At 34.9% G+C, this 26,451-nt stretch overlaps 2 protein-coding genes across 5 annotated transcripts in view; both read left to right on the top strand.

Annotated features, from left to right (window-relative positions):
- The first annotated feature begins 284 nt into the window (after positions 1-284).
- On the top strand, positions 285-18,035 carry LOC145548886 (Fc receptor-like protein 5). Its single transcript, XM_081599959.1, has 23 exons — positions 285-552; positions 1,192-1,224; positions 1,778-2,041; positions 3,035-3,304; positions 3,655-3,906; positions 5,104-5,367; positions 5,823-6,068; positions 6,892-7,158; positions 7,927-8,178; positions 9,333-9,620; positions 10,365-10,613; positions 11,919-12,188; positions 12,604-12,903; positions 13,640-13,912; positions 15,166-15,411; positions 15,577-15,684; positions 15,818-15,833; positions 15,920-15,984; positions 16,401-16,451; positions 16,660-16,722; positions 16,807-16,866; positions 17,026-17,082; positions 17,233-18,035. Exons 1-23 carry the CDS (start codon positions 516-518, stop codon positions 17,316-17,318), a joined length of 4,017 nt encoding a protein of 1,338 aa, XP_081456085.1. The 5' UTR covers positions 285-515; the 3' UTR covers positions 17,319-18,035.
- Positions 18,036-19,092: 1,057 nt separating this feature from the next.
- Positions 19,093-26,451, top strand: part of LOC103475901 (uncharacterized) — a 60,844-nt gene continuing 53,485 nt past the window's right edge. For 2 of the 4 annotated variants that reach the window (XM_081599647.1, XM_081599646.1), the window contains exons 1-5: positions 21,564-21,642; positions 22,709-22,741; positions 22,970-23,026; positions 24,715-24,771; positions 24,980-26,261. In XM_081599647.1, coding sequence (XP_081455773.1) covers positions 25,958-26,261 — 304 coding nt within the window. In that variant the 5' untranslated portion in view covers positions 21,564-21,642; positions 22,709-22,741; positions 22,970-23,026; positions 24,715-24,771; positions 24,980-25,957. Of the gene's footprint in view, positions 20,931-21,563; positions 21,643-22,708; positions 22,742-22,969; positions 23,027-24,714; positions 24,772-24,979; positions 26,262-26,451 lie in introns of those variants that run through there. The other 2 variants (XM_081599645.1, XM_081599644.1) reach the window with 2 other exon arrangements.

Raw genomic sequence — 26,451 nt, 5'->3', positions numbered from 1 at the left:
GTCACTTAGCAGCATAGAAGCTGCAAAACCACCAGACAGATCATTTGTTCATCACTGAGCTGAGAAGCAGCTGAAAGGAAGTTACTCGAAGAAGGTGTGAAAAAATATTTTTTGAAAAAATTAGAAGTTTAAGTATCAAAAAGGAAAAAAGTTATTTTGCTAACTTTAAACACAAAACTGCTCACAAAAACTCAGATTCACATCAAGGTCTTTCTTTACATTATGCAATATTTGTTTAAAGTCACAGTATTTTTACAACCACATTAATAGTTGTGTTCATGAAACAGGTTGAAATGTTTGTGCAGTGGACAGGAAATAAAACCCACCAACTGCTGCGGTCAAAGCTGCTGCTGCTGCTCTGAAGTTTGTGTAAAAGGGAAGGAAACACACAGCTATACTGAGAAGCATAAAACATGCTGGTGTCATTTATGTGTGACAGATGTAACTTCTGCTTCATTCTTCTAGATAAAACAACGTAGAAACTTTTCTGATGAGCAGAAGGTCTGGATGTGAGGATGGAGAACGCTCTGCTCTGCATGCTGGGATTTTTCTGTAAGTTCATCACTGACTTTATGTTTAATGATCAAAATGATTCTGCATGAAGGAATTAGAGTTTAACACTGTTTGATCTAAGTGTGTTTCTATGATTAACTCTGCCCAGAGGGGGTGTTGTAAAAATGCTTCTCGAGTTTCTTTCCCGGCCTTTATTTATAAAACCTATTAGTAGTTTTACCTGAAATGTCACTATTGTTCATCCTTCCATCCATTTTCTTACACCCTTGTCCCTTAGTGGGGTCAGGAGGGTTGCTGGTGCCTATCTCCAGCTAACGTTCCGGGTGAGATGCGGGGTCACCCTGGACAGGTTGCCAGTCTGTCGCAGGGCAACACAGAGACACACAACCATCCACATACATGGTTTAGTCAGGGAGAATTTAGACAGACATGTTTTTGGACTGTGGGAGGAAACCAGAGTACCCGGAAAAACTCACACATGCACAGGGAGAACATGCAAACTCCATGCAGAAAGACCGGGACTTGAACCCAGAACCTTCTTGATGCAAGGCAACAGCTCTAACAACTGTTGCCTTGCATCACAGTTGTTACTGTGCAGCCCTCTATTGTTCAAATATTTGTTGTGAATTTTTTCTGTCAGTTTGATCAAATCTGATCAGCTTTTATTCTTCATTGCAGTGATCAGTGACCTCATGTACGCTCATGCTGATGGTGAGAATCTTTTCTTTTTGAATTTTTTTTTTCAGTTTCTCATACATAAATAACTAACCTCAATCTCAAAGTGCACCGTGCAGCACTTTGAGATTTTTATTAATGAAAAGTGCATTATAAATTAAATTGATTATTATTAACCAAATATTTTCCCTTTAACTGAATATATATTATCAGTTTTAGTTGTTAGATGATCAGATTAATTAAACAACATTGGATTCATTTTTGTTGAATTTATATTTTTTTAAGCAAAAACACTAATTGTAGATTATGTTTTTTTTTCCATTTGATCATCTCTTTAGGTCAGAGTGAGTCAGAACAAGAGATAAAATAAAGAGGAAGTAGAAACAGCCTTAGTAAAAAGTCGTCATCGTTCTGGTTTCAAACACAAACTGTTTAATGTGTTTATTCCTGGTCTCTCCAGTAGTTACGTGGAGTTATCATGTCTATAAGATGTTTAAAACTGAACATTCACGTGAGAGGAAACTTAGAGGAGAAACATTTGAGCTAAACCTGAAAACTGAAAGTTTATCATTATTGCATTTTTTAATAGTTTCCAGCACAGCTTCAGTGACTCTTCAACACAGCTGGTCTCCGATATACAGAGGAGAGACGGTCACTCTGAGATGTGAGATCCAGAAAGATGAAGGATCTCAGTGGACGTATTATTGGAGGGTTAACAGTGGAGACCCTACATCATCCAATGAATACAGGATCAACACATCTACTATGGCCTACAGTGGAGAATATCAATGTTCGGGTAGAAGAGACCATCAGCTAACAGAATGGAGTGTTACCTTCAGACTGTCAGCTTTATGTGAGTCAGACTGATCCTCATTCATACTGAGAATATTCTGTCTTTAGTTTACATAAATAAATAAACCAGAACAGGAAGCATTTCTGATCCAGGAGCCTCATGAAGCTCTATGATCTTCTCTGTTAGAAAACAGATATTGAGCTGAACTGTAGCATTAGTGGAAAATAGAGAGAGAGTAATACATATAGAATTTTTAGAGAACACATTTTGGAAAACTGTGTCTGTTTTAAAAACTAAACAGATGCAAAGAGAGGAGAGTTAAGATGAACTTAGTAGTTAAAGATAAACACTGAATCAGATTTAGCATCACACCGCTGCAACAAACTGTCTATTGGACAAGATGTTAAAGAGCAACAGGATATATGTTTTGATGTCTGTTTATGGTTTCTCTCCAGTGTGAAATGGATCATATTTAAATGTGTTTTAACTGAGTTCAACATTAATCGACACCAATAACTGAAATAGTTACATATTTAATCACTATGATGTTTATAAACAAGGTTTACTAGCAGATGTCAGATAAACGACCTTACTATAATTAATACATTTCTAAAAGTATAAAAAAGATTGTGCAGTGTTCCTCTAAGCAGCAACATGATGAAAATATTCCCAGACGCAATGTGTCTGGACTGTGTGTTTCTATGATTTTCTTGAGTTCTTTCAGTCTGATGTTAAAAACTCTTCCTGAGTCGTTCAGTCTGGACTTTCATGGTTCTGGACCTCCTGGTTGATAAATACACAAGTAGTTAAGGAAATTATAAGACAAAACTTAATTATTAATGCAGGTTTGAGATTTTGCTTACAATAATGTGATGTCTTTCATCTTGTTATTATTGTATATTTTTAAGACATAATTTAATTCATATTCATCTGACCTGTCAATCATGTTTAGGTTTCATTATTTGTGCTTGGTTCTAGAAGGTAAATTTGTGATTTGTAATATTTATTTAAGTAATAATCTGAATATTTAATTGTATTTATGTTTTGCCACAGCTGATAAACCCAAAGCCACAGTAACACCAGAGAAAATATTCCTGCCAGCAGGGGGCAGTGTGACACTGACCTGCTCTGTTTTTAACTCTGATGGCTGGAAGTTTGACTGGTTCAGACAAGAGTCAGAGTCTTCTACAGCTCATCCCATCAGAAACAGTGAACCAGATAAAATCCTCAGTGTCTCAGATGGAGGAGTTTACAGCTGCAGAGGAGGAAGAGGAGATCCAGTTTTCTACACTGAATACAGCAATGAAGTCGACATTAAAACTGGTGAGACATTAGCAGCTTCAAGCTTTGGATGATTTCTTAGATCAGGTGTTAAAAAAGGAATATCTAGGCTGAGATTAGATATTTACAGCTGACAGTATCCTGGTATGGAAAGTATTTGTTAGATTTACCGATTTTAAATTAATGACTTCTATTATATATTACTCATGATTATTCATTGTCTTGTAAAATTAACCTATGTTTTGTGCATTTTCAATGATTTCTTTAATTGAACGTTTTTTGGTTGTTGTTTTTTTTTTAATATTAACCCTTGAATTTAAGGGTCAATAAATTTAACCTGACTTAGCAGGAAAGTTTTTATTTTCTGACCACAGATTTCTTTTTGTGAACAGTCTCCATTTATGTGACCTTGAAACAAAACTGGCCTCATATATTCAGTGGGGAGACGGTCACTCTGAGATGTGAGATCAATGGAGGAGGAGAAACTCAGTGGACGTATGAATGGAGGACAAATGACAAAAACTCTCCAACATCCAGTGAATATAGGATCAACAATATTAGTGAGTCTGACAGCGGAGAATACAGCTGTAGAGGAAAAGGAAACAATCAGTTCACACAGTGGACTAATTACTCATTAAGTGTTTGTAAGTAGATCATCTATTGTAGATATGAAATAATTATTTACAATGTTTCATTAAGTCACATCTAAACGGTTCACTTTAAAAAAAAAACATTAAGCTCTTATGGTGTTCACTAAAGTTCACTTCTGTGATATTTCATAATGTATTTAAGATGAAGATTATTGTATTTTCTGTTTAAGACTTTTAAACCAGCTCTACTTTGATGCTGCTGGGCAGCCAGACTTTGTTTTAACCTTTTTACCGTCATGTCAGCACAGATTAGATTCATATATTTATATTCACTTCAACAGGCTGATCCTAAAAGATGAAGATTTATTGGAAAATTAGAAGGAAAATAAACTCAATGCCCAAAGTTTCTTTAGCTCAATTCTATGGAAATAAAGATTAAATCCAGGTGACCTTTTTATAATTCTGGATGTAAGATGAAGAATATTTTAATATTATTTAATATTATTGTTGTGTTTAATAAAAAAGAAGCCAAACCTGGTAGAAAACAAAACACTAAAATTAGAAAGTCTGGAGGATGTTTGAATACAATCAGTTTTAAACTGATCAGAAATTTAGCTTTCTTGGAAGGACAGTAGAGAATTAATGGATGGACCAAAACTTTTGCACAATACTGTCTGTATTTTAATAAAGTTTTGACTCTCATACAAAGCCCCTCCATCCTTCAATGAGCCAATAAAAGCTGATGAGGCAGATTGTGATTCTCTGGTCCTGCTGCAGTTTTACCACTGAGTTCAATTCATCTGATTGTCTGAAAGTTTAGAAAAATCACCACTAGACTAAAAATAGTTCAGCCTTTAGTTGTCAGCAGCTGTTTCCTTGTTGAATGACTGAGAAGTGATTTGTGCAGTAGAGCTGATTTCCAGCCCAGTTCTCCTGACTGCAGCAGAACATTAGAAGATGTTCTGGTTCAGTTTGGTTCAGTTCAGCTCTGAAGGGATTTGATACAACATGATTTGATTTGATTCAATCACAATCAGATTATTTTGATTTCTGTAATTTATCAATTAATGTGTCGATCAACAGAAGATGTTCTAATGTCAAAAAACTGCATGTTTATGAGAAAAGATTATTTTAGTGTTAAATTTCAATAAATATGTGAATCCATAACAACCACATGTACTGCTGTTTGAAAACATTTGACAGATAAAATGAGTCAATAGTTGTATTGATCTTTGTCTTTGCCTCAATCAGCAACAAATAAACCCAGAGCCACAATGACAGCAAGTCCAACGATCATACCAGCAGGGGGCAGTGTAACACTGAGATGCTCGGTGGACATGGGTGATGGTTGGAGGATTTACTTGTTCAGACAGGATCCAGATCAGCCAATAGAAATCAATGAACCAGATGGAGTCTTCATCGTCTCAGATGGAGGTTTTTACACCTGCAGAGGAGGAAGAGGAGATCCAGTTTTCTACACTGAAACCAGCAGAGTGGTCACTATTCATGAGACTGGTGAGTTTAGTTTCTGTTCATCAGTGAAACAAACAAATTATCTTGAACTTGTAAATATGTTTATAGAAGTTTTTCATTTTTGGAATATTAACTAAGTGTAATTTTGTATTACTTAATAATGTTACACAGCATTTTATTGCATGTATTTATTATTTAAAGCTTACATCAATCTGCTGTGAAATGTATTTATTAAGTTTAAAAGTTTTGAAACTGAAGGTGGTATTATTATTTATGTTATGTTTTACAAAAAATATTACATCTTCTATATGTTTAGAAGACACAGTTGTATTAATAATTTTATTTAATACCCTAATTTATTCTGTTTAAATATTATTTTTTTTCTTATATCAGTTTGATCTTTGAATTCATTGAATGATTCCCTCCTGAAAACGAGGAAAGGTTTTACTTCTGACTTTATTATTGTTACATTTCTAACCAGAGATTTATGTCAACAGTCAACATTAAACCCACAATAACCAGGAAACCCAACTGGCCTCAGATATTCAGAGGAGAGAGAATCAGTCTGAGATGTGAGATCAGAGGAGGAGCTCAGTGGACGTATGAATGGAAAATAAACAAGATAAACTCTCCACCATTTGATGAATACAAGATTATTGCAGCTGATAGAGACAAATTCAGCTGCAGAGGAAAAGGAAACTATCAGTTCACACAGTGGAGTGATGATTTCTCATTAGCTGTCAGTAAGTAGATCATCTGTTACAGACATAGAATGATCATTTACAATGTCAAACTGATGACTTTTTATTGAACATTAAAATGTTTCATGTTCATTATATATAATAATTATAGAAGATGATTTATTGATTATCTTCTAAGACAAACTAAAATCATTATTGCCCCAATCAGCTGCACATTTGTAGTTTTCTCTTGTAGTTTTCTTAGTACTATATTCTTCATATTATAAAGTTTTGCTTCTGTAATTTATGTCAAATGTCATTTGACATGAAAAAAGATCTTGTTCACAGATCTCATTGTCTGTGAAATCCAGTCCTTCTTTGATGCTGAGCAGCAAGACTTTCTGTTAATTTGCTTATTACCATCTTGGCAGTAAAGACTAAAAAAAGAAAAGTGTAGTGATCCACAGTAAGAAACAATATGATTAACACCTGCTCAGATACTGACTGTGTTTCTGTGATTTTCTTGAGTTCTTTCAGTCTGATATTAAAAACTCTTTCTGAGTCGTTCAGTCTGGACCTCCTGATTGATAAATAATTTATATTTAGAAATAATCTGACAGGGCCTGAATTGTAGTAATCAGTCCTGTTCTGAAGTTCTGTTATGAATTTTACATACTAGTAAAATGTCATTTATTTTCTAATTATGGTATAATGGCATGATGATAAATATGACCTGTCAGTCTTGTTTAGGATTCATTATTGGTGTTTGGTTCTAGTAACTCAACATTTGATTTATGGCAACATATAGTAATATATGTTTCCATATTAAGATGAGATTGTAACAATAATTTTAATATTTACTTGTTTTTATGTTTTGCATCAACAGCTAATAAACCCAAAGCCACAGTAACACCAGCAACAACATCCCTGCCAGTAGGGGGCAGTGTGACACTGACCTGTTCAGTGAAGGTCTCTGCTGGCTGGAAGATTTACTGGTACAAGAAGTCAGTGTATAATAGATATGAGTTCATCACAAACAATGAACCAGGTGGAGTCCTCAGTGTCACACAGGAAGGTGTTTACAAATGCATAGGAGGAAGAGGAAATCCAGTTTTCTACACTGATTACAGCGATGAAGTCGACATTAAATCTGGTGAGTTTAATCATATTAATCATCAACATAATTAGAGATTCAGTTTGGACCATCAGTTTCTGTCCCAGTTCTATAGAAATAGTTCATTTTTGAACCAACAATATCAAATAATAACCAGGAACAGACAAGCAATGAAGTATTTAACAAACCTTTAAATACAATGAACACAACATTCATGCTATTTTATATAAACAATCTGGAACAAGTGAACCAGAATAACTTGAGAAAAAACAGTATAATTACAAGCCTATTAGTCACTGAAACAATGAACAGAATGAACCACAATCTTCACTGTGAGATCACAACAACAATCAAATCAAAGATGAACTGTTGACCCAATCAGATCATTTCCTTATATTCAATAAATCCATCAGTAAATCAAAAATGCTGAGCAGCTGCATAATCCATATTATGTGAACATGATGCTTCTCAAGCTCAGATGTCTGAGACTTTAGAGATTTCTTGTTTGTCCAACATGAACCAAATCAAATTACATTTTAAACATAAACCACATATATGGCTCTGCTGCAGTTAATGGAAAATTTGCTGTATTATATTTTACCTGTATGAATGTGTCAAAGACTTTAACTCTCAGGTAAAATCTGTTCTCTGCTGGAACTAATTTGTCATTTTGAGTTTTAGATGTAAAATTGCAACAATGCTGCAATTTGTGACATAATATGATTAACATCAACACAGCAGGAAAAGTTTTACTGCTAATGTTTTATATTATTACATTTCTAACCAGATATTTCTTTATGTGATCAGTTTCATTTAAACCCAGTGTGACCCTGAAATCCAGCTGGTCTCCAATATATAATGGAGAGACGGTCACTCTGAGATGTGAGATCCAGGGAGGAGGAGGAACTGAGTGGACGTATGAATGGAAATCAACCAGGTTAAATTATTCTCCAACATCCAGTGAATACAGGATCAGCAAAGCTCACAGTGGAACATTCAGCTGCAGAGGAAAAGGAAACCATCAGTTCACACAATGGACTCAATACTCATTAACTGTTGGTAAGTAGATCATCTGTTATAGACATGAAGTTATTATTTACAATGTTCCATCAAGTTGCAATTAAAAAGGTCACTTTTCTTAACATTTGTTGACCACATATTTTAGTTTAGTTTTTCACACACAGAAATTAAAAATCAATGTTTCCCTTTCTTTCAAATCATTCATTGATCAACTTGATCAATGAATGATTGGTCATTCATTAATCAAAAGAAAAAATCATTTCAAAATTTATGCCGAATAACAGGTTGATGCTAAAAGATAAAGATTTCTTGAAAAATATTGAGGAGCACTGACCCGTTACACAATGTGTGTTTTATGTTTTTGACAGTTCTATAGCAATAACATAATTTCAGGTGACATTTTGTTTAATTCTGGATTTAAGACAAATTTCCTGTTAAAGTACTTGTTGTTAATAATAAATAAACACAATAAATAAATCAACATTGCTTGGAAAGTCTGGAGGAACTTTAAAAACAATAACTTTTAAAGATGACAGAAAGTTTAAATATGTGAAGGAGAATTTAAACTTTAGTTGTCAGCAGCTGTTTCCTTGTTGAATGACTGAGAAGTGATTTGTTCAGTAGAGCTGATTTCCAGCCCAGTTCTCCTCACTGCAGCAGAACATTAGAAGATGTTCTGGTTCAGTTTGGTTCAGTTCAGCTCTGAAGGGATTTGATACAACATGATTTGATTCAATCACTATCAGATTATTATGATTTCTGTGTTTAAAAAATGATTTGCAGTGATCCTCAGTAACCAGCAACATGATAAAGTTCTGTCCAGACACTGACTGTGTGTTCCTGTGATTTTCTTGAGTTCTTTCATTCTGATTTTAAAAACTCTTCCTGAGTCGTTCAGTCTGGACCTTAATCCTTCTGGACCTCCTGGTTGATAAATACACAAATTGTAACTTTAGAAATTATCTGAACTTTTTTAATCAGTACAGGTTTGAGATTTTGCTTGCATGAATCAGATGTCTAGAGTGTTATCATTATTATATACTTTTAGAATATCATTTATTTCATAATTATCATAAGCATGATGATAGAACAGACCTGTCAGTCTTTCCTAAGCATTCATTATTTGTGTTTGGTTCTAGTGGCTTAAGATTTTATTCTGAATATTTCTTTGTTTTTATGTTTTACTTCAACAGCTAATAAACCTAAAGCCACAGTAACACCAGCAACAACATCCCTGCCAGTAGGGGGCAGTGTGACACTGACCTGCTTAGTGAAGGGATCTGCTGGCTGGAAGATTTACTGGTTCAAGAAGTCAGTGTATAATAGATATGAGTTCATCACAAACAATGAACCAGGTGCAGTCCTCAGTGTCACACAGGAAGGTGTTTACAAATGCATAGGAGGAAGAGGAGATCCAGTTTTCTACACTGACTACAGCGATGAAGTCAACATTAAATCTGGTGAGTTTAATCATTTTAATCATCAACCTAATTAGAGATTCTGTTTGGATCTTCAGTTTCTGTCCCAGTTCTATAGAAATAGTTCATATTTTAACCAACAATATCAAATAATAAACAGGAACAGACAAGCAATGAAGTATTTAACAAACCTTTAAATACAATGAACACAACATTCATGCTATTTTATATAAACAATCTGGAACAAGTGAACCAGAATAACTGGAGAAAAAAAGAGTATAATTACAAGCCTATTAGTCACTGAAACAATGAACAGAATGAACCACAATCTTCACTGTGAGATCACAACAACAATCAAGTCAAAGATGAACTGTTGACCCAATCAGATCATTTCCTTATATTCAATAAATCCATCAGTAAATCAAAAATGCTGAGCAGCTGCATAATCCATCAAATATGAACATGATGCTTCTCAAGCTCAGATGTCTGAGACTTTAGAGATTTCTTGTTTGTCCAACATGAACCAAATCAAATTACATTTTAAACATAAACCACATATATGGCTCTGCTGCAGTTAATGGAAGATTTGCTGTATTATATTTTACCTGTATGAATGTGTCAAAGACTTTAACTCTCAGGTAAAATCTGTTCTCTGCTGGAACTGATTTGTCATTTTGAGTTTTAGATGTAAAATTTGCAACAATGTTGCAATTTGTGACATGATGTAATTATCATAAACATAGCAGGAAAAGTTTTACTGCTATTTTTTTATTACATTTCTAACCAGATATTTCTTTATGTGGACAGTTTTCATTAAACCCAGTGTCTCCCTGAAATCCAGCTGGTCTCCAATATATAATGGAGAGACGGTCACTCTGAGCTGTGAGATCAGAGGAGGAGGAACTGAGTGGACGTATGAATGGAAATCAACCAGGTTAAATTATTCTCCAACATCCAGTGAATACAGGATCAGCAAAGCTCACAGTGGAACATTCAGCTGCAGAGGAAAAGGAAACCATCAGTTCACACAATGGACTCAATACTCATTAACTGTTGGTAAGTAGATCATCTGTTATAGACATGAAGTTATTATTTACAATGTTCCATCAAGTTGCAATTAAAAAGGTCACTTTTCTTAACATTTGTTGACCACATATTTTAGTTTAGCTTTTCAAACACACAAATTAAAAATCAATGTTTCCTTCTTCTTCAAATCATTCATTGATCAACTTCTGAGAAAAACCAAAATAATTTTTTGCTCCAATCAGCTGCATATGTACAGTTTTCTCAGTAAAACAATGTTGTAAAGTTTAAATTGCAATTCTGTGATATTTAATCCAACTTTTTATGTCTCTGATTATCTCATAATCTCTGTAAGACATTTAAACCAGCCAGGCTGGCAGCCAGACTTTCTTTTACCCTTTTTACCGTCCTGCCAGATGCAGATGAGATTTTATACAATTATGTTGAATAATATCTTGATGCTGAAAGATAAAGATTTCTTGAAAGAGAATAAGGAGCACTGACCCATTACATAATGTGCGTTTTATGTTTTTGACAGTTCTATAGATATAAAATAAATCCAGATCACATTTTGTATAATTCTGGATTTAAGATGAAAAAGATAAAGAGTTGTTAATAATATATAAATAAAATAAATCAACAGTAAAATTGCTTGGAAAGTCTGGAGGAACTTTAAAAACAATAACTTTTAAAGATGACAGAAAGTTTAAATATGTGAAGGAGAATTTAAACTTTAGTTGTCAGCAGCTGTTTCCTTGTTGAATGACTGAGAAGTGATTTGTTCAGTAGAGCTGATTTCCAGCCCAGTTCTCCTGACTGCAGCAGAACATTAGAAGATGTTCTGGTTCAGTAGTTTGGTTCAGTTCAGCTCTGAAGGGATTTGATACAACATGATTTGATTCAATCACAATCAGATTATTATGATTATGATTTCTGTTTTTTTTTAGTAAATATGTAAGTCCATAAAGATCACATATGCTGTTAAAAACATTTGACAGAATAAATCTGTGAATTGTTGAATTGTTGTATATTCATACAAAAGTTAAGAAACGTGTCCCATGTGTTCTTTAGACTCACTTCTGTCAAATATTAGAAGTTAAATTAAAACAATTAAGTTTTAACGTGTGATTTGAGGGAATAAAATGCGTACTTTGTTAGAATGAACTTGCTTCAAAAAATATTATACAGTGGATATGAATTGTACTTGTCCAATTCATATCCACTTAAAAATATCAAATGATGTCTTTTAAGTGGTGCTATATAAATGAATCAAATGAAATTACATTGAAACGAGTCAAATTATGATATTTTAGTTCTATTTGTCTTTTTCTCAATCAGCTTCAAATAAACCCAGAGCCTCACTGACAGTGAAGGACACAATCATACCAGCAGGCGGCAGCGTAGCACTGACCTGCTCTGTGGACATCGGTGAAGGCTGGAAGATTTACTGGTTCAGACATTCACATCGTACAGCTCGGGACATAATAAACAATAAACCAGATGGAGTCCTCAGGGTCTCAGATGGAGGTGTTTACAGCTGCAGAGGAGGAAGAGGAGATCCAGTTTTCTACACTGAATACAGCACAAAGGTCACCATTCATGAAACTGGTGAGTTTAGTTTCTGTTCATCAATGAAAAAACAAATTGATTGATTGACTCTTTGTTTACCAACAGAGTAAAACTAACAAGAAAAGGATAAAATGTAGTTTTTATTCATAAAAACTACATTTTATTTTATTCTGAAAATTTAATCCAATGGATTTAAGATTTGGGTGTATCCTGCCTTTGACCAGAAACTGCTGGAGATAGAAACCATTAAAGACAATCAGCTGTAAACAATGGATGAATATTTGTTATTAAGATTTATAATCACTAAACTGTTGCCATTTTAAGTAAATCTCATGATAAGTGTCATTAAAATCATTTAGAAATTAAGTTTATAGTATATTTTGATATGCAGCATTTTAATCTGTCAAATTTTAAAATAATAATATAAATGTTTCTTGATGTTTGATTTCAACAGGTAAACTTGTTCCTGTCCTCTCTGTGTCTCCATCATGGCTGAATCCTGGAGCCTCAGTGACTCTGAGCTGTGAGGTTAAACATCAGGATGCAGGATGGAGGTTCTTCTGGTATAAAACTTTTATTAAACCGTCAAGCAGCTCCTACAGCTATGAGCTGCTTCCTGGCAGCACCAGTGGTACTGAACAGAACTTCACCATTAATGGATCGACTCACACAGCAGGATTTGTGTGCAGAGCAGGAAGAGGAGAACCAGTGAACTACACTGATTATAGTGAACCAAAGTTTATCTGGTCTGCAGGTCAGTTTAATTCTCTCTATGCTATAAATAAACAGAAGTCATGATTTCAGTTTTATTTAATGTTGCCTAGTCTTTAACACTAATCAAAAGTATGTTGCATATTGTCTGTTCTTTTACTAATTATCCAAAAAGGTGAAATATGCTTCAGATTTTTATACTTTTACCAGATAATAAACTAGAATTACTTTAGATTCAGACAGTAAAAATCTAATCAACATTATCAGAATTCGCTTCGTCACGTCGTTTAACTAAAGAGATTTATGGGTTGTTACTTTCATTTAATCAGATTGGTGATCTTGTAAGCCTGGATACATTCAATCATCTATAGCTGAGTTGGTGGTTTGGTTAGAAATATTTAATGGTTATAAACAAGTAGAGCAAAAACAACAGAGAAGAAGAAATAAAGACCTGAACAAACTACATACAGGGAGAGCATTGCAGTCTGACATCTGGAACCTGAATGTAGTCAAGAAAAAGAAGTGAGCAGGTTGAGCTGCTAAGTTTTGGCAAATAAAATATTTACCAGCTTTATTTGTAAAATATAGCTGATAATTATTTTTATTTTAGATACACTGAAATATGTGGATCATCTTCAAGAGAAACAAAGTTTGGTCAACATGTTGAAATGTTTGAACAGATCTTTATTATTAAAGATCTATAAAAATCAAAGTATTATTTTCAACCAGACATTTTAAAGATGTTTCTGTTCTCAGATGAAATCCTGTCTTGTTTCCAGATCCTCATCCAGCAGCTTCTCTCTCAGTGAATCCTGACAGAGTTCAACACTTCAGATCTGAATCTGTGTCTCTGATCTGTGAGGGAAAAACTGCTGAGTGGAGAGTGATGAGGTTTATAGAAAGAGATTCACTGTCAGATTTTACCTGCTCCATCTGGGGGGAAATGACTGGATCTACATGCACCATCAACATGAACCAGTTTCATAGTGGAGTTTACTGGTGTGAGTCTGAATCAGGAGAGTTCAGCAATGCAGTGAACATCACTGTACATGGTAGGTCAAGATTTATCATTGTTTTCCTTGTCTTCACTTTGAATTTCAGCATCAAAGGGCTGATGCGCATACTGTTTTTATATATCTCTCAATATAAACTTAAATTTTATCATCATGTAATTTAATACCCAAATAATTATATTATCAAAGTGGTCCATGCAAATGTATTTGAATAAATGCCGTAACACACAAGTTAAAATAAAAACATTTTAATTTAAATTTAGGTCAGACGTTTTGTTCTTATCCGTATGTATTTCTAGGTTAAAATATGTTCATCTGATTGTCGAAAGAAGAAACTAAAACTTTGCCTGATATTTGTCAATGTGACAGAAGAGCCATCACAAGCTGGGACTTTTAGTTATGAGTCCGTGTCAGCTTGCGAGCACGGCAGCACACGCTTGCACACAAACATACACAATTGCTAACTTACTTTTTGTTGCAGCTTAAACTGACGCGGTTCATCGTGGGTGCACACGATGAACCGCGATATGCTAACACTCCTGCTTCCGTTAGCATAGCCATCCTAACCTGTTATTTTTAGCTCCAAACATTTTCCCGGTTCCATTTTCAAGCAGGGTTGTTTCCGGATTGTGGCGCCGGGAGGGAGTCACATGATGACGTAGTGACGTCATCGGAACGTATTGAGCGTGTTCTATTAAATTGATTAATGTATTTTTGATCCCAAGTTTATTTATTTAGATATATTTTTTTTCTCTTTAGTATTGTTTATTATTTTTGAGTTACAAGTAATTGTTAAGTCGTTTTTGCTTGTTTGGTCTTTCTGTGGGCGGAGCCTGTGGCTTTAAAAACAGGACTCTGCGCCACAGGGAGTCAGTCTGTGGCTTGACTCCTGACAAGTCACACTGAAGGTGATCGACTCTGACATGGAAGGTTCTGCTGTTTGTCTGATTTTAACCTGCCTTGAACGTCCTTTGCATATTCTGCAAATGTTGTTCTTGTTCATGTGAAGAAAAGCATAATACATTTCATTGAAGTGATCTCCGGCCTTGGTCAGTCATATTTGGTTGCCCAAGTCATAATAGAATCCCGTCACAGTCAATAACTGGAATTTCTCCTGATCTAATAAGTGTTTTTATGGAGGGGAGGGAGTGAAAACATTTCCACTGACTGATTGTTCAGTGTAAAACAATCTGTGATTTTATTTTAAAAATCAAACTAACAACTTTAATTTTGTGAGAATATTATCATTCATTCATTTTAAATGAGAATTATTTGATTTGATTATTTTACAGATGATTCTTCTGCTCCTCTCCTGCTGAGTCCTGTTCATCCTGTGACTGAAGGAGATCCTGTTACTCTGAGATGCAGAAATAAAGCTCAACTTCTCTCCAAAGTGTTTTTCTATCATAATGATAAACTCATCCATAATGACAGCAGAGGGGAGCTGAATATCTCTGCAGTGTCAAAGTCAGATGAAGGTTTCTACAAATGTCAACATTCAGGAAAAGATTCACCAAGGAGCTGGATGTCTGTTAGAGGTGAGGAGGAGGAAAATGTTTGATTTAAAAAGAAAAAAACACTTTAGTTAGGAATGAACTGAACACTGACAGTGTATAATATGGTGATCAAGTTTAACATCACATTAATCTGTTGTTAATGAATTTTGTCATAAAATCTGCAATTTTTTTATTTTTTATTTCCAGAGCCTGTGTCCAGTCCTATCAGCTCTCTCGTCATGTTGACCGTTGGAATCGTTCTCATTATTCTCATTATTCTCCTGATCTTGTTGTGGCGCTGCAGACGGTCCAAAGGTGAAACCTTTTTCTGCTCACACTGGATTAAAATATTAATTTTTAAAAAATTATAATTTGTGACTTTAATTATTTTGTTATGATACAAAATGGCAATATCACATATGAAATATGACAAATATCTTTTTCACAGATTTGTGCTGCAGCAGGTGAGAACACTGTCATAATTTTTCTTCCTTTTGGAAATAGTAGTGTATTTCTCCTAAAAAAGTTTCATATTTTAATTATATTTCAGATCAAAAGACACACAGAGCAACAGTCAGACCTTCACTACCAACCAGACTGAACATCATGATCATGGTCAGATTATTTAGATACATTTTCTTACAAATATATTTAACCTCAGTGTTTTTTTTTACTATAGCTTTTGATTATCAGTGAATCTCTGCTGCTGACCCAGAATCCAGCTTCAGATATTATACAAATTCTCTGTATTTATGCAACAAATCTTGCAGTGCTTTATGTAAAATGATGAGATTATGTGTGAAGCAAGTATCGCTGTTCTTGTCCTTCTGTCTGTCTGCTGTGATCCATAAACATAAAGCTGATGATGAGTTATAAAGGTTTTGTAAGTATTTGTGAAATAACTGTGATTTATTAAAAAATTGTGAACATTTATTCCAGCTTTGAATTTTCAAATGTCCGAGAGAAATGTTCAAATGACTTTGCTGTTCATGGTCAAATTAATCACATTTTTCTCTGTTTATTCACTGCAGATAATGCTAATTTGTATGAGAATGTGGACTCTGCTGGAGCGGCTGGAAATGGTAGATCAGATCTTTTCATTTCAAGATATATATATATATATATATATATATATATATATATATATATATATATATATATATATATATATATATATATATATATATATATATATATATATATATATATATATATATATATATATATATATATATAAAATAATTTGATTTTTACGGACAATTGTATGACAAGAAAACGTACATATTTCAGCCACAGATGAACCCAGAGATGTTACATACGCTCTCATTGATATGAAAACATTTGGGAAAGAGAGTGAGTCCCACATGTCTACAGTCGATAAAATGACTCAGAATGATTTCATCTTGTATGTTGGTGATTATTTTATAATTTTTCCAGGGAAACATCCTGCACCAGAAGAGGGCGCTGTTTACTCTGAGGTGAAAACAGGAGCTGCAGGTACAGTTAGTCTTTGTAGTGAAACGTTTCTTCATGTCAACTTTACACTGCAGGTTATTACAGCTCAGCTATTGTATGTCCTGTAATTCATCAGTTCTGTATGAAAGGAGATAAACTGATCAAACGTTTCCTGTTTCCTGAGATCTGTTCTGTTTTCAGACTCCACTCCGGTCTATGCTGCGATTGATCCAAAAAAGAAAGCCAAGAAGAAAAAGGGTAAAGTCAACATTTATCTGTTGTACTTTCTGCCCATAAATTTTAAAAATTATATTTTATGCCATTTAATATGTTGCAGTTTATCCAGTTATACTTGCTTTAATTGTATTCATTCAACTTTTAGTTTTAAAAATCTGTCTTTGTTTCCAGGAAATCTGGGTCCTGCAGCAGCAGAGGCAGCAGTTTATTCTGAAATCAGATCAGCTCCAGGTCTGAGGAACAACGCTGCCATGTAGGCTGGAGGCTCTGATGGTTTATTCTCATATTTAGTCAATGAGTCAAAATAACTTCTTTGATCACTCAGCATTTTTATCTCTCACACACAAAGTTAGTGAGAGAAGCTGTATTAAATGTTCTGGCATCTTTGAGGATCCATTTAAGCCATAAAATAAAAATATTTCAGAGTTTGTACAGTCTCTTATATCAATATCTACCAGTGAACTTCTGTTTATAATGAGCGCTCTGCTGCAGTTTCTTTTAATTGTTTCAAAATAACTTTCTTTGAATTGTGTTTGACATGCAGTAATGTTTTTAAAACTTATCTACTTTCTGTTAATTTTCCAGTAATGACTTCAGTAATATGCTCCATTTTTCAGAATAGATGTGTGTGATGCATTTTATTTAAATTGAAGTCAATGAAATGATGAAAATTTATGGTAATATTTGCCTTACTTACAGTTTAAGGAATGGCTAAATAATCAGGGTTTGTTGTTGTTGTTTTAGTTGTTTAATCAGTCATGTTTTTTGGCATCATAACCACAAACTATGACTTATGTAAGCTTTAATTATCCTTTAGACTCATCATTATACTGCATGCTTTCAAGAAAATATCAAAAACTAAACATGTCGATTCTTAATGTTTTGAATTTTTACAACGTTCTGTATAAATGTATAAAGTAGATAGGAATCCTTTGGTTCAAAATGTCTAAATAAAACTTCTAACTGTCTTTCTAGGACCTTTGATTTGGTACATTTATCGAGCAGATATCAGGCATACAGCCAAATGTTTTTTTAAGAAAATGTCAACTAGTGAAATATGAATCAGATAATTTATTTGGAAACAGAAGAATTCATTCTGTGAATCAAAAACCAGAAGCTTTAAGGTACCAGCCCTTGCATTAAGACTATTGCAACTTGTTTGCATGTTGAATTGTGTTTCAAGTGTTAAAAAGAACAATGAACAAAAAGAGAAAACTATATGTAGTCACTTGTAGAGCGAATGTTTTGAGTTGTATTGAAGTAGTAATCACATTTTTGCTAGTTATGATTTTATTTCCTGGATTGTTAAATTCTTCCTCTTTCTTTTCTCTCTCCCTGAAGGATAAATAATTTTTTGTGACATTGTTTTAATAACTTATCTTCTACCGATGCTTTGGAGGTTTGGATGCTTTCTGCACAGCAGCTCATATTACCGTTCAGTGCTGTACCTACCGCGGCCACCAGGGGGCCGCCAAGAGCAATTTATTTTTCTTTTTGCTCATATAAGATTTCTACATACATTATCAAATACATATTATTGTAAAAAAAAAATCACAACTTAATAATATGTGTTTTTGTTAATTTAATCACATAGAAATCATTATGAAAAAAATAAAAATAAAAAAATACACTTAGGGGGACCCCTAGCGGCCCTGGGGCCCTAAGCGCCCGTTTAGTTTGCTTTGCCTTGGGCCGGCCCTGGTGAGAGCTCTGAAGCGGTAAAGCTGTTGCAATGCTCTTTCTTAGTCACTAGATGGTGGTACAGACAAATAATTTAAACATAAAAGTACAGAGTTTCATCCCAGTTTATTGTGGGACTGTTCATATTTTTGGCTAGCGACACAAAACAAATAGAAATGCTTATAAAGATATGTATAAACTTTAAGACTTTTTTTTTCAGCATTGAACCACTGCTCTGATATCAGATATGTATTTTCATTGTATCAGAGCTAAATGAAACAACCAGCAACACATCGTGGTGCACTGTAAAAAGAAATTAGTTGAACCAACTTAATTGAGTTGCTTCAATTGGTAAGAAGTAATTCAATTCAGTTTATCTGACTTAATTTATTACGTTTTCTTAACTGAATTCATTAAGTGTGTTTAAAATGACAAATTTAAGACAGTCTTTCACAACTCATTTAGTTTACTTCGAATAAAGAATTAAACTAATCAGTGATATTTTTTTACCAGGTTTTTTGGCTCAGGCGGCCTTTATTTGAGAGTAGTTGGACATGAAAGTGGGTAATGAGAGAGAAGAAAGACAGATAGCAAAGGTCATCAGGCTGGAATCAAACTTACGACAGCTGCGTCGAGGACTAAGGTCTCTTTATGTGAGTTGTGCTCTACCTGCACCACCACAGCACCCTGGTTGATACAGGATCTGTCCCTGGTGAAGTTTGTGTCATGACATCAGACAGGAACACGGCATTGAACTTAACTGTTTCAAATACACTTTTGAAAGTGCACAAGAATGTATTCTAAAAATACAGAGTGCTCTGTGTGGGGGGAACTCGGCTGGGGACTGAACCTTTAAGTAGGAGCTTTGAGTGAATAAACAGCATTTTGTATGAACTTAGACACTTAGATATTTGATTGTTGATATAATGGGAATTTCAAAATAAGGGTCATATGTGATGTTGTGTCGAATGACATAATTTGTCCCTGTAGAACAGAAAGCATAGATAAATTTCCCTTATTGTTCATTTTGATGCTGGAGATCAGTCTGACTACACTTGTTTCACACGGCCTTACTTCTATTTTTATTACAGTTCAGTTCATATCTGAATGTGGTAATGAGGTCATTCTCACTGTGAGGCCTCTGTAGAGATGATGAGAAACCGTAGAGTTTGAATCTCCCTCTATAAACCAGGAAAAAATAAACACATCTACATAAACAAATAGTTCAATCATATTCACACTGTTGGACAGAAAACATTGCAACTAGAAAATATAAATTTTTCAGTAACAGAAAAAACGTAGAAAAAGAAATCAAATGAAAAATAAACATAGAAGAAGAAATTAAACTGATTTGAACCAGTTTAAATCGTAAACACTATTATTATCCTCAGCTTCATTCTCTGCATCCATGGATCCACCAGACCTTTATGATCCAGGACTGGTGGATCATCAAGGTCATAATCTGGGTCTGACACTTGAGGTTGAACACCTTGCTGCAGCTCAACTCTTGTGGGTTTCACTTAACCTCTCTTTCTCTCACACACACACATACACACACACCAGCTTTAGCTCCTTTTTAACATTGTGGTATTCAATGTTCTGAGTCATGAGCTGCTTTTAATCACATTACAGTATCCCATTGTGTCATTTTACAGCACAGAGGCAGCAAAACCACCAGACAGGTCAATTGTTCATCACTGACCTGAGAAGCAGAAGAACGGAAGTTACAAGAAGGAGGTGTGAAAAAAATACTTTTGAAAATCATGCAGCAAGAAATTTAAGAATAAGAAAAGGGGAGAGTCATTTTGCAAACTTTAATCACAAAAACTCAGATTCACAGCAATGCCTTTCTTTACATTATGTAATATTTGTTTAACGTCAGGATATTTTTATAACCACATTTGTCGTTTTGTTCATGAAACAGGTTGAAATGTTTGTGCAGTGGACAGGAAATAAAACCCACCAACTGCTGTGGTCAAAGCTGCTGCTGCTGTTCTGACGTTTGCATAAAAGGGGAGGAAACACACAGCTATACTGAGAAGAATAAAACATGTTGATGTCATTTATGTGTGACAGATGTAACTTCTGCTTCATTCTTCTAGATAAAACAACGTAAAAACCTTTCTGATGAGCAGAAGGTCTGGAGCTGAGGATGGAAAACGCTCTGCTCTGCATGCTGGGATTTTTCTGTAAGTTCATCGCTGACTTCATGTTCAGTAATCAAAAACGTTTCTGTAAAATGGAATTAGAGATTGACGCTGTTGGATCGGTTTCTCTGTCTTCTTGAAAAGAAGCAATGTGTGTTTTCTATGATTAACTACATGTTGTCTTGGTGTTATTATATAAATGCTTTTTGACATTAAGTCTTTTTGGCATTACATATTTTATCTTTGAATTTATTTATCAAACCAAAGCAGTTTTGCCTGAAATTGTCATGTTTAGTGGTAGTTGAGGTGAGGATGAATACAGAGGACCCACGTAGTGGTGTGAAACAATGGCTTAATGGCAAAACTCACAGAAAACCAGGTAGCACAGGTGAACTAGGAGTCTGGTAGCACTGGAGTGAGGTGATGACGACAAATAACAGCAATGACTATGACAACTTGACTGATGGACCTGATGAGGAAAAACAGACACAGGTGGGACTAAATACACAGGGAAGGTAATCAGGGAGCACGAGACACAGTTGGGAGAAATCAGGGGCACAAGACAACACAGGAACCAAGTAAACGCACAGAAATCTTGCAATGGTTAAAATCAGGGGCAGAGTCAGGGGGGCCTGGGAGGGCAGAGAGTCAGGGGGGGCTGGGAGGGCAGTGGGGACCCCACCCTAGGAAGCAAGAATTTTATTTCAGGGATTCAAGCCTCTGTCACATCTGACAAAAGCTGGACAAGATCTCGGTATGTAGGATTATGTAGGTTGCCCAGTCAGGGTTGACTCATGGTTGCTAAAAACTTTACAAGCCCGACTGATTTTAGTGACATAGTGGGTGTAAAATATTGAATAAAATGTTGTGCTACATGACTGACTTTTTTTTTTCACTGTTACATTTAACTTTATGACACACAAAATTACAAGTGGATCGCCCATATGTCATCATCAGTCACTTGGAAACAAATGGCAAACTAGATGGAGCATTTTTACGGACTAAGTTAACATGAGTGGAGCTCCATGGAGCGGCAAAGTGAGAAAGATGGAAAAAAGAGAGCGAGGAAAAGCCAAAAACTGGATGCATATTTTGTTCGTTGTCTTGGAGATGAACCGGAGGTTTTTTTTTGGCAGCGATTCCGACCCGCCAAAACTGACCAGGGAGTCAGGATAATTACAGGTAGCAACTCTGACATTATTCACAATATGTGAGTTAACTGTAGACTGATTGTAAACTGTATCAGCCCAGCCGCCTACCTTACGTCCCCTTTTTCTCTCTCGGCGGTACAGCGGTGATGTCAGGGACTGAGTTGCAAAGATCCAAAGGAGCATGAGTCGCTTGCAACATGGTGTGTGTGCAGCGGGGTCGGTGCGTGCCGCTGCGTGTCCGCTTGAGATGCGTGCTCGGTTTAATGTCTCAACAGCAGCTTCAGCAGTTGCTAGCTGCTCCAGGTTCTGGGTTGAAATTGATAAAGTGTCAAAATGATCCGATCGCTCTCCGTGGTGCTGAACTGCTTTGAATTTGTGTTGTTTCATTATTAGTGACCAGTAGCCTGATGTTTCTGTTGTTCTCTTGGTTTGTTATACTTCATGTCTGATTGATGGACTTCAGAATGACATAGTCACTCTCTGTGGTGGAGAAACTTGTAAGGCCCGCTGTTGTCTATGTTGTAAAGTTATATTGTCCTAAGCTTTATTATTTGGGTATAAAAGACCCCGTCATTAGCCTGTCACCGGCCCAACGCTGACTTGTTCCACCATTGGTTATATTTGTTTTGAGTTTAATTATATCTGATCAGGTTTTATTCTTCATTGCAGTGCTCAGTCATCACATCTATGTAAATGCTGAAGGTAGGAATCAATTTTTCTTAATTGTTTTGCATTCAGTTTATGATAAATATATAATCAAACACCAACTTTTTATGCATTTTAAGTTAAATATATATTTTTATTAGTTTTATTTGGGAGAGGGTCAGACTACTTGAAGTTTAGTGTACTGATTTGTGTAAAATGAAAAATCTTTGTATGCAAAATATTATCAGTAGATGAGTATTTTTGATCTCGATTTGATCATCTCAGCAGATCTGAGAGAGTCAAGAACTGAAGACGATGATGGGGAAGAAGATAAACATTCAAGTCAGTAACATTCTGGTTCAAGATGTATTTAATGGCTGCCTCAAAATCTTACATTATCATATGAAGTTACCATGTTTATAAGATGTTTATGTGTTTAAAACTGAAGATTCACATGAGAGGAAACCTAAAGAGGAGAAAGGTTTGTGCTTTTCTGTAAAAGTTTAAAGTTTTTCACTTCAGCGCCATCTGCTGTCTGTGATGTGAAGGCAAAAAGTTCATGTGGACAAAGTTACTTCCCTTTTATTTATACTGACATTTATTAATCTCACCATCAGTCAGTAAGATTGTAATCATGCCGGTTTGATTATTTCTGACTCTAATAGAGAACTGACTATTATTTCTTACATTTACAAAAATTATCATGGCAACTTTTATTGTCTTCTATCTAAACAGTTTACGGGGAGAGTTAAAAAATATTAGAAAATTGATTTTTTTTATTTTTTTTTATTTCTTTTTGTGATTTTACTTTCTGAAGGGGCCTCAAAGACAAACATGACTAAAATACATCCAGTGATTTATTCTTGTTTTCTGTAAGTCTGTATTGGTCTGGATCAATGGACAGATTGTCTTTAAGAGCCAAATTAAAAATAAAAAGAGAGAGAGAGAAAGATTTTATTGGTTCTAGTGGCCTTTATTTGATAGTTAACTGACGGGAAAGTGGTTAATGAGAGTAGGGGAAGACATGCAGCAAAGGTTGCCAGGCTGGGAATCAAACCTGTGACGGCCACATCAAGGACTAAGGCCTCCATATGTGGGTTGTGCTTAACCCCTGCACCACCACAGCACACCCAAAAAATTTAGTTTTTGAGATGAATATTTGGATCCCCTGGCAACAATCCATCCATTCAGGGATATAAATGTTCTGACATCACTTAAAGCACAAACCCTTCAGACCCTCACCACCCTGCCCTGGTCCTGTATCATCAGCATCACTAACAGTGTTTAAATATAAGTTTGGTGAAATCTGTGAACAAATGAAGCATAAGCGCAAAGATTTGATAACCTCTCATTTCTTCTGAAAACATTAAATCAAATTTACCATCATGTACATAAATGCTAAGAGTTGAGATTTATGGTCTGTTAAAATTCAAGCATTAGCACAGTTTGCCTGCCTTGGGCCAGTAAAATGAAAAAAGTCCTCAGAGAAAGGGAAGGAATGTAAAAATTTCTGATCTGTTTGGTGGATCTTCCTCCAGGGCCAAGTTTTCTCTCCAGTCCATCCTACAAATACCTGCAGTCAATCAAAGATGACAGTATTCTTGTGTGTGTGAAGATTTCAAAGCTGTCAATCTCAGGAAAAATAGTTCTCTGGTGGAACTGATTTATTATTATCAAATTGAACACATGTTCCCCTGGTGATGAGTGAAATAATCTGCCAGTTACTTTTTCATCAACATTTAATAATCTTGCTGATAATTTCCTTTTAAGTTTCTTTTGTCTTATTTCATGTTCTAAGATATTTGCACTAGAAATTCAATCAAAATACTTAGTAATATTTTGTATTTTTGCAATGTAGATTAAAAACCTGCAACAGTGATGCAATTTTTTGTCCAACACTGTGACTCTGGTTTGTTATTCTTCAGCTGTGAGAATCCTGCTTCAGCACCAGGAAGATGTGCAGGAGATCAATCATTTGATGATTTGACAGATTTTCTTTCTTTTTTTTTTTTTACCGATTCTTTGATCAGGTGATACAAAGGAACCAACTACACTGACCTCAGATGCGAACTTCATACAGCCCATTGGTATGAAATATAAATTTTTTTATGTTTAAAGATTTTTAAGTAAATACATTCCTTTTCTTATCATCTGTGATTACTTTTTGTCTTTTAAAATCAACTTAATTTCTGTTTTGTCATATTTACCCTTGGACACAATAAATGATTAATACTTGACATGGCAGGAAAGGCTTTTCATGTTACATTTCTAACCAGAGATTCTTTATGTGAACAGCTTCCATTAATCCCACTATGACCCTGAAACACAACTGGTCTGAGATATTCAGAGGAGAGACGGTCACTCTGACATGTGAGACCAATGGAGGAGGAGGAACTGAGTGGACGTATGAATGGAGAATAAACGACCAAGTCTATATATAGTTTAGAAAAACCACGACAAGACCTGATGATTGACCTAAAACTTTTGAACAACACTTTCTGAATTTTAGTAAAGTGTTGTCTCTCATGTGGAATCCCTCCATCCTTGAAATTATGCAATAAATTCATCTGATTGTCTGAAAGTTTAGCAAAATCACCAGCAGACTAAAAATAGTTCAGCCTTTAGTTGTCAGCAGCTGTTTCCTTGTTGAATGACTGAGAAGTGATTTGTTCAGTAGAGCTGATTTCCAGCCCAGTTCTCCTGACTGCAGCAGAACATTAGAAGATGTTCTGGTTCAGTAGTTTGGTTCAGTTCAGCTCTGAAGGGATTTGATACAACATGATTTGATTCAATCACAGTCAGATTATTATGATTTCTATAATTTATCAATTAATGTGTTGATTAACAGTGGATGATGTAATGTAAATAAAGCCATCTTTATGAAAAAGAGACTATTTTTAATGTGAAATGCTAATAAATATATGAATCCATAACAACCACAGATGCTGCTGCTTAAAAACATTTGACAGAATAAATGAGTTAATAGTTGAATATTGATGTTTTTGTAAATGTTAAAGGAAACAAGTGTCCTATCATTCTTATTTATAATTTCTTAATTCTGTCTAATTAATAAAACCAAAAAATATTAAAGTGTGACTTATGGGAATAAAATGTTTCCTTTGTTGACATCAATGTTATTTATCTAAATTTCGACCAAACGTGGTTTTATAAACCTGGATATGAACTGGACTTGTCTTATAAAGTGAACTGTGATGTTATTTAGTGCTGTATGAATAAACCAAACTGAATTATATTGAAACAAATCAAATTCTAATGATATGTCTCTTTCTGTCTCAATCAGCTTTAAACAAACCCAAAGCCAGACTAACAGCAAGTGATACAATCATACCAGCAGGGGGCAGTGTAACACTGACCTGCTCTGTGGACATCGATGAAGGCTGGAAGATTTACTGGTTCAGACAAAAGTCAGTGTCTTCTACAGCTCGATCCATCAGAAGCAATAAACCAGATGGATTCCTCAGCGTCTCAAATGAAGGTGTTTACAGCTGCAGAGGAGGAAGAGAAGATCCAGTTTTCTACACTGAATACAGCTCAAAGGTCACCATAAATGAAACTGGTCAGTTTAATTTCTGTTCATCAATGAAACAACAAATTAAATCTGAACTTTGAGTTTATTTTCAGTGATGCATTTTATGATTTTAAAAAAATCAGCAGATAACAAGAGCAGGATAACATGTAGTTTTTGTTCATGATGCCTGAAAATTAAATCCTTCTGTAAATAGATTTAAGATGAGTGTCTCATCCTT

The sequence above is a fragment of the Poecilia reticulata genome, chromosome 18, assembly GCF_904066995.2.
Source record: "Poecilia reticulata chromosome 18, P_reticulata-male-v2, whole genome shotgun sequence".
In the NCBI taxonomy this organism is placed as follows: Eukaryota; Metazoa; Chordata; class Actinopteri; order Cyprinodontiformes; family Poeciliidae; genus Poecilia; species Poecilia reticulata.
This window is presented reverse-complemented; position numbering and strand designations above follow the sequence as displayed.

What these genes read in the sequence shown, in the direction of transcription:
- LOC145548886 (XM_081599959.1), top strand. Translation starts at nt 516, where the DNA reads ATGGAGAACGCTCTGCTCTGCATGCTGGGATTTTTCT. An exon ending in CTGCATGCTGGGATTTTTCT is followed by an intron (nt 553 to 1,191) that starts GTAAGTTCATCA and finishes TCTTCATTGCAG; the next exon opens with TGATCAGTGACCTCATGTAC. An exon ending in TCAATACTCATTAACTGTTG is followed by an intron (nt 8,179 to 9,332) that starts GTAAGTAGATCA and finishes TTACTTCAACAG; the next exon opens with CTAATAAACCTAAAGCCACA.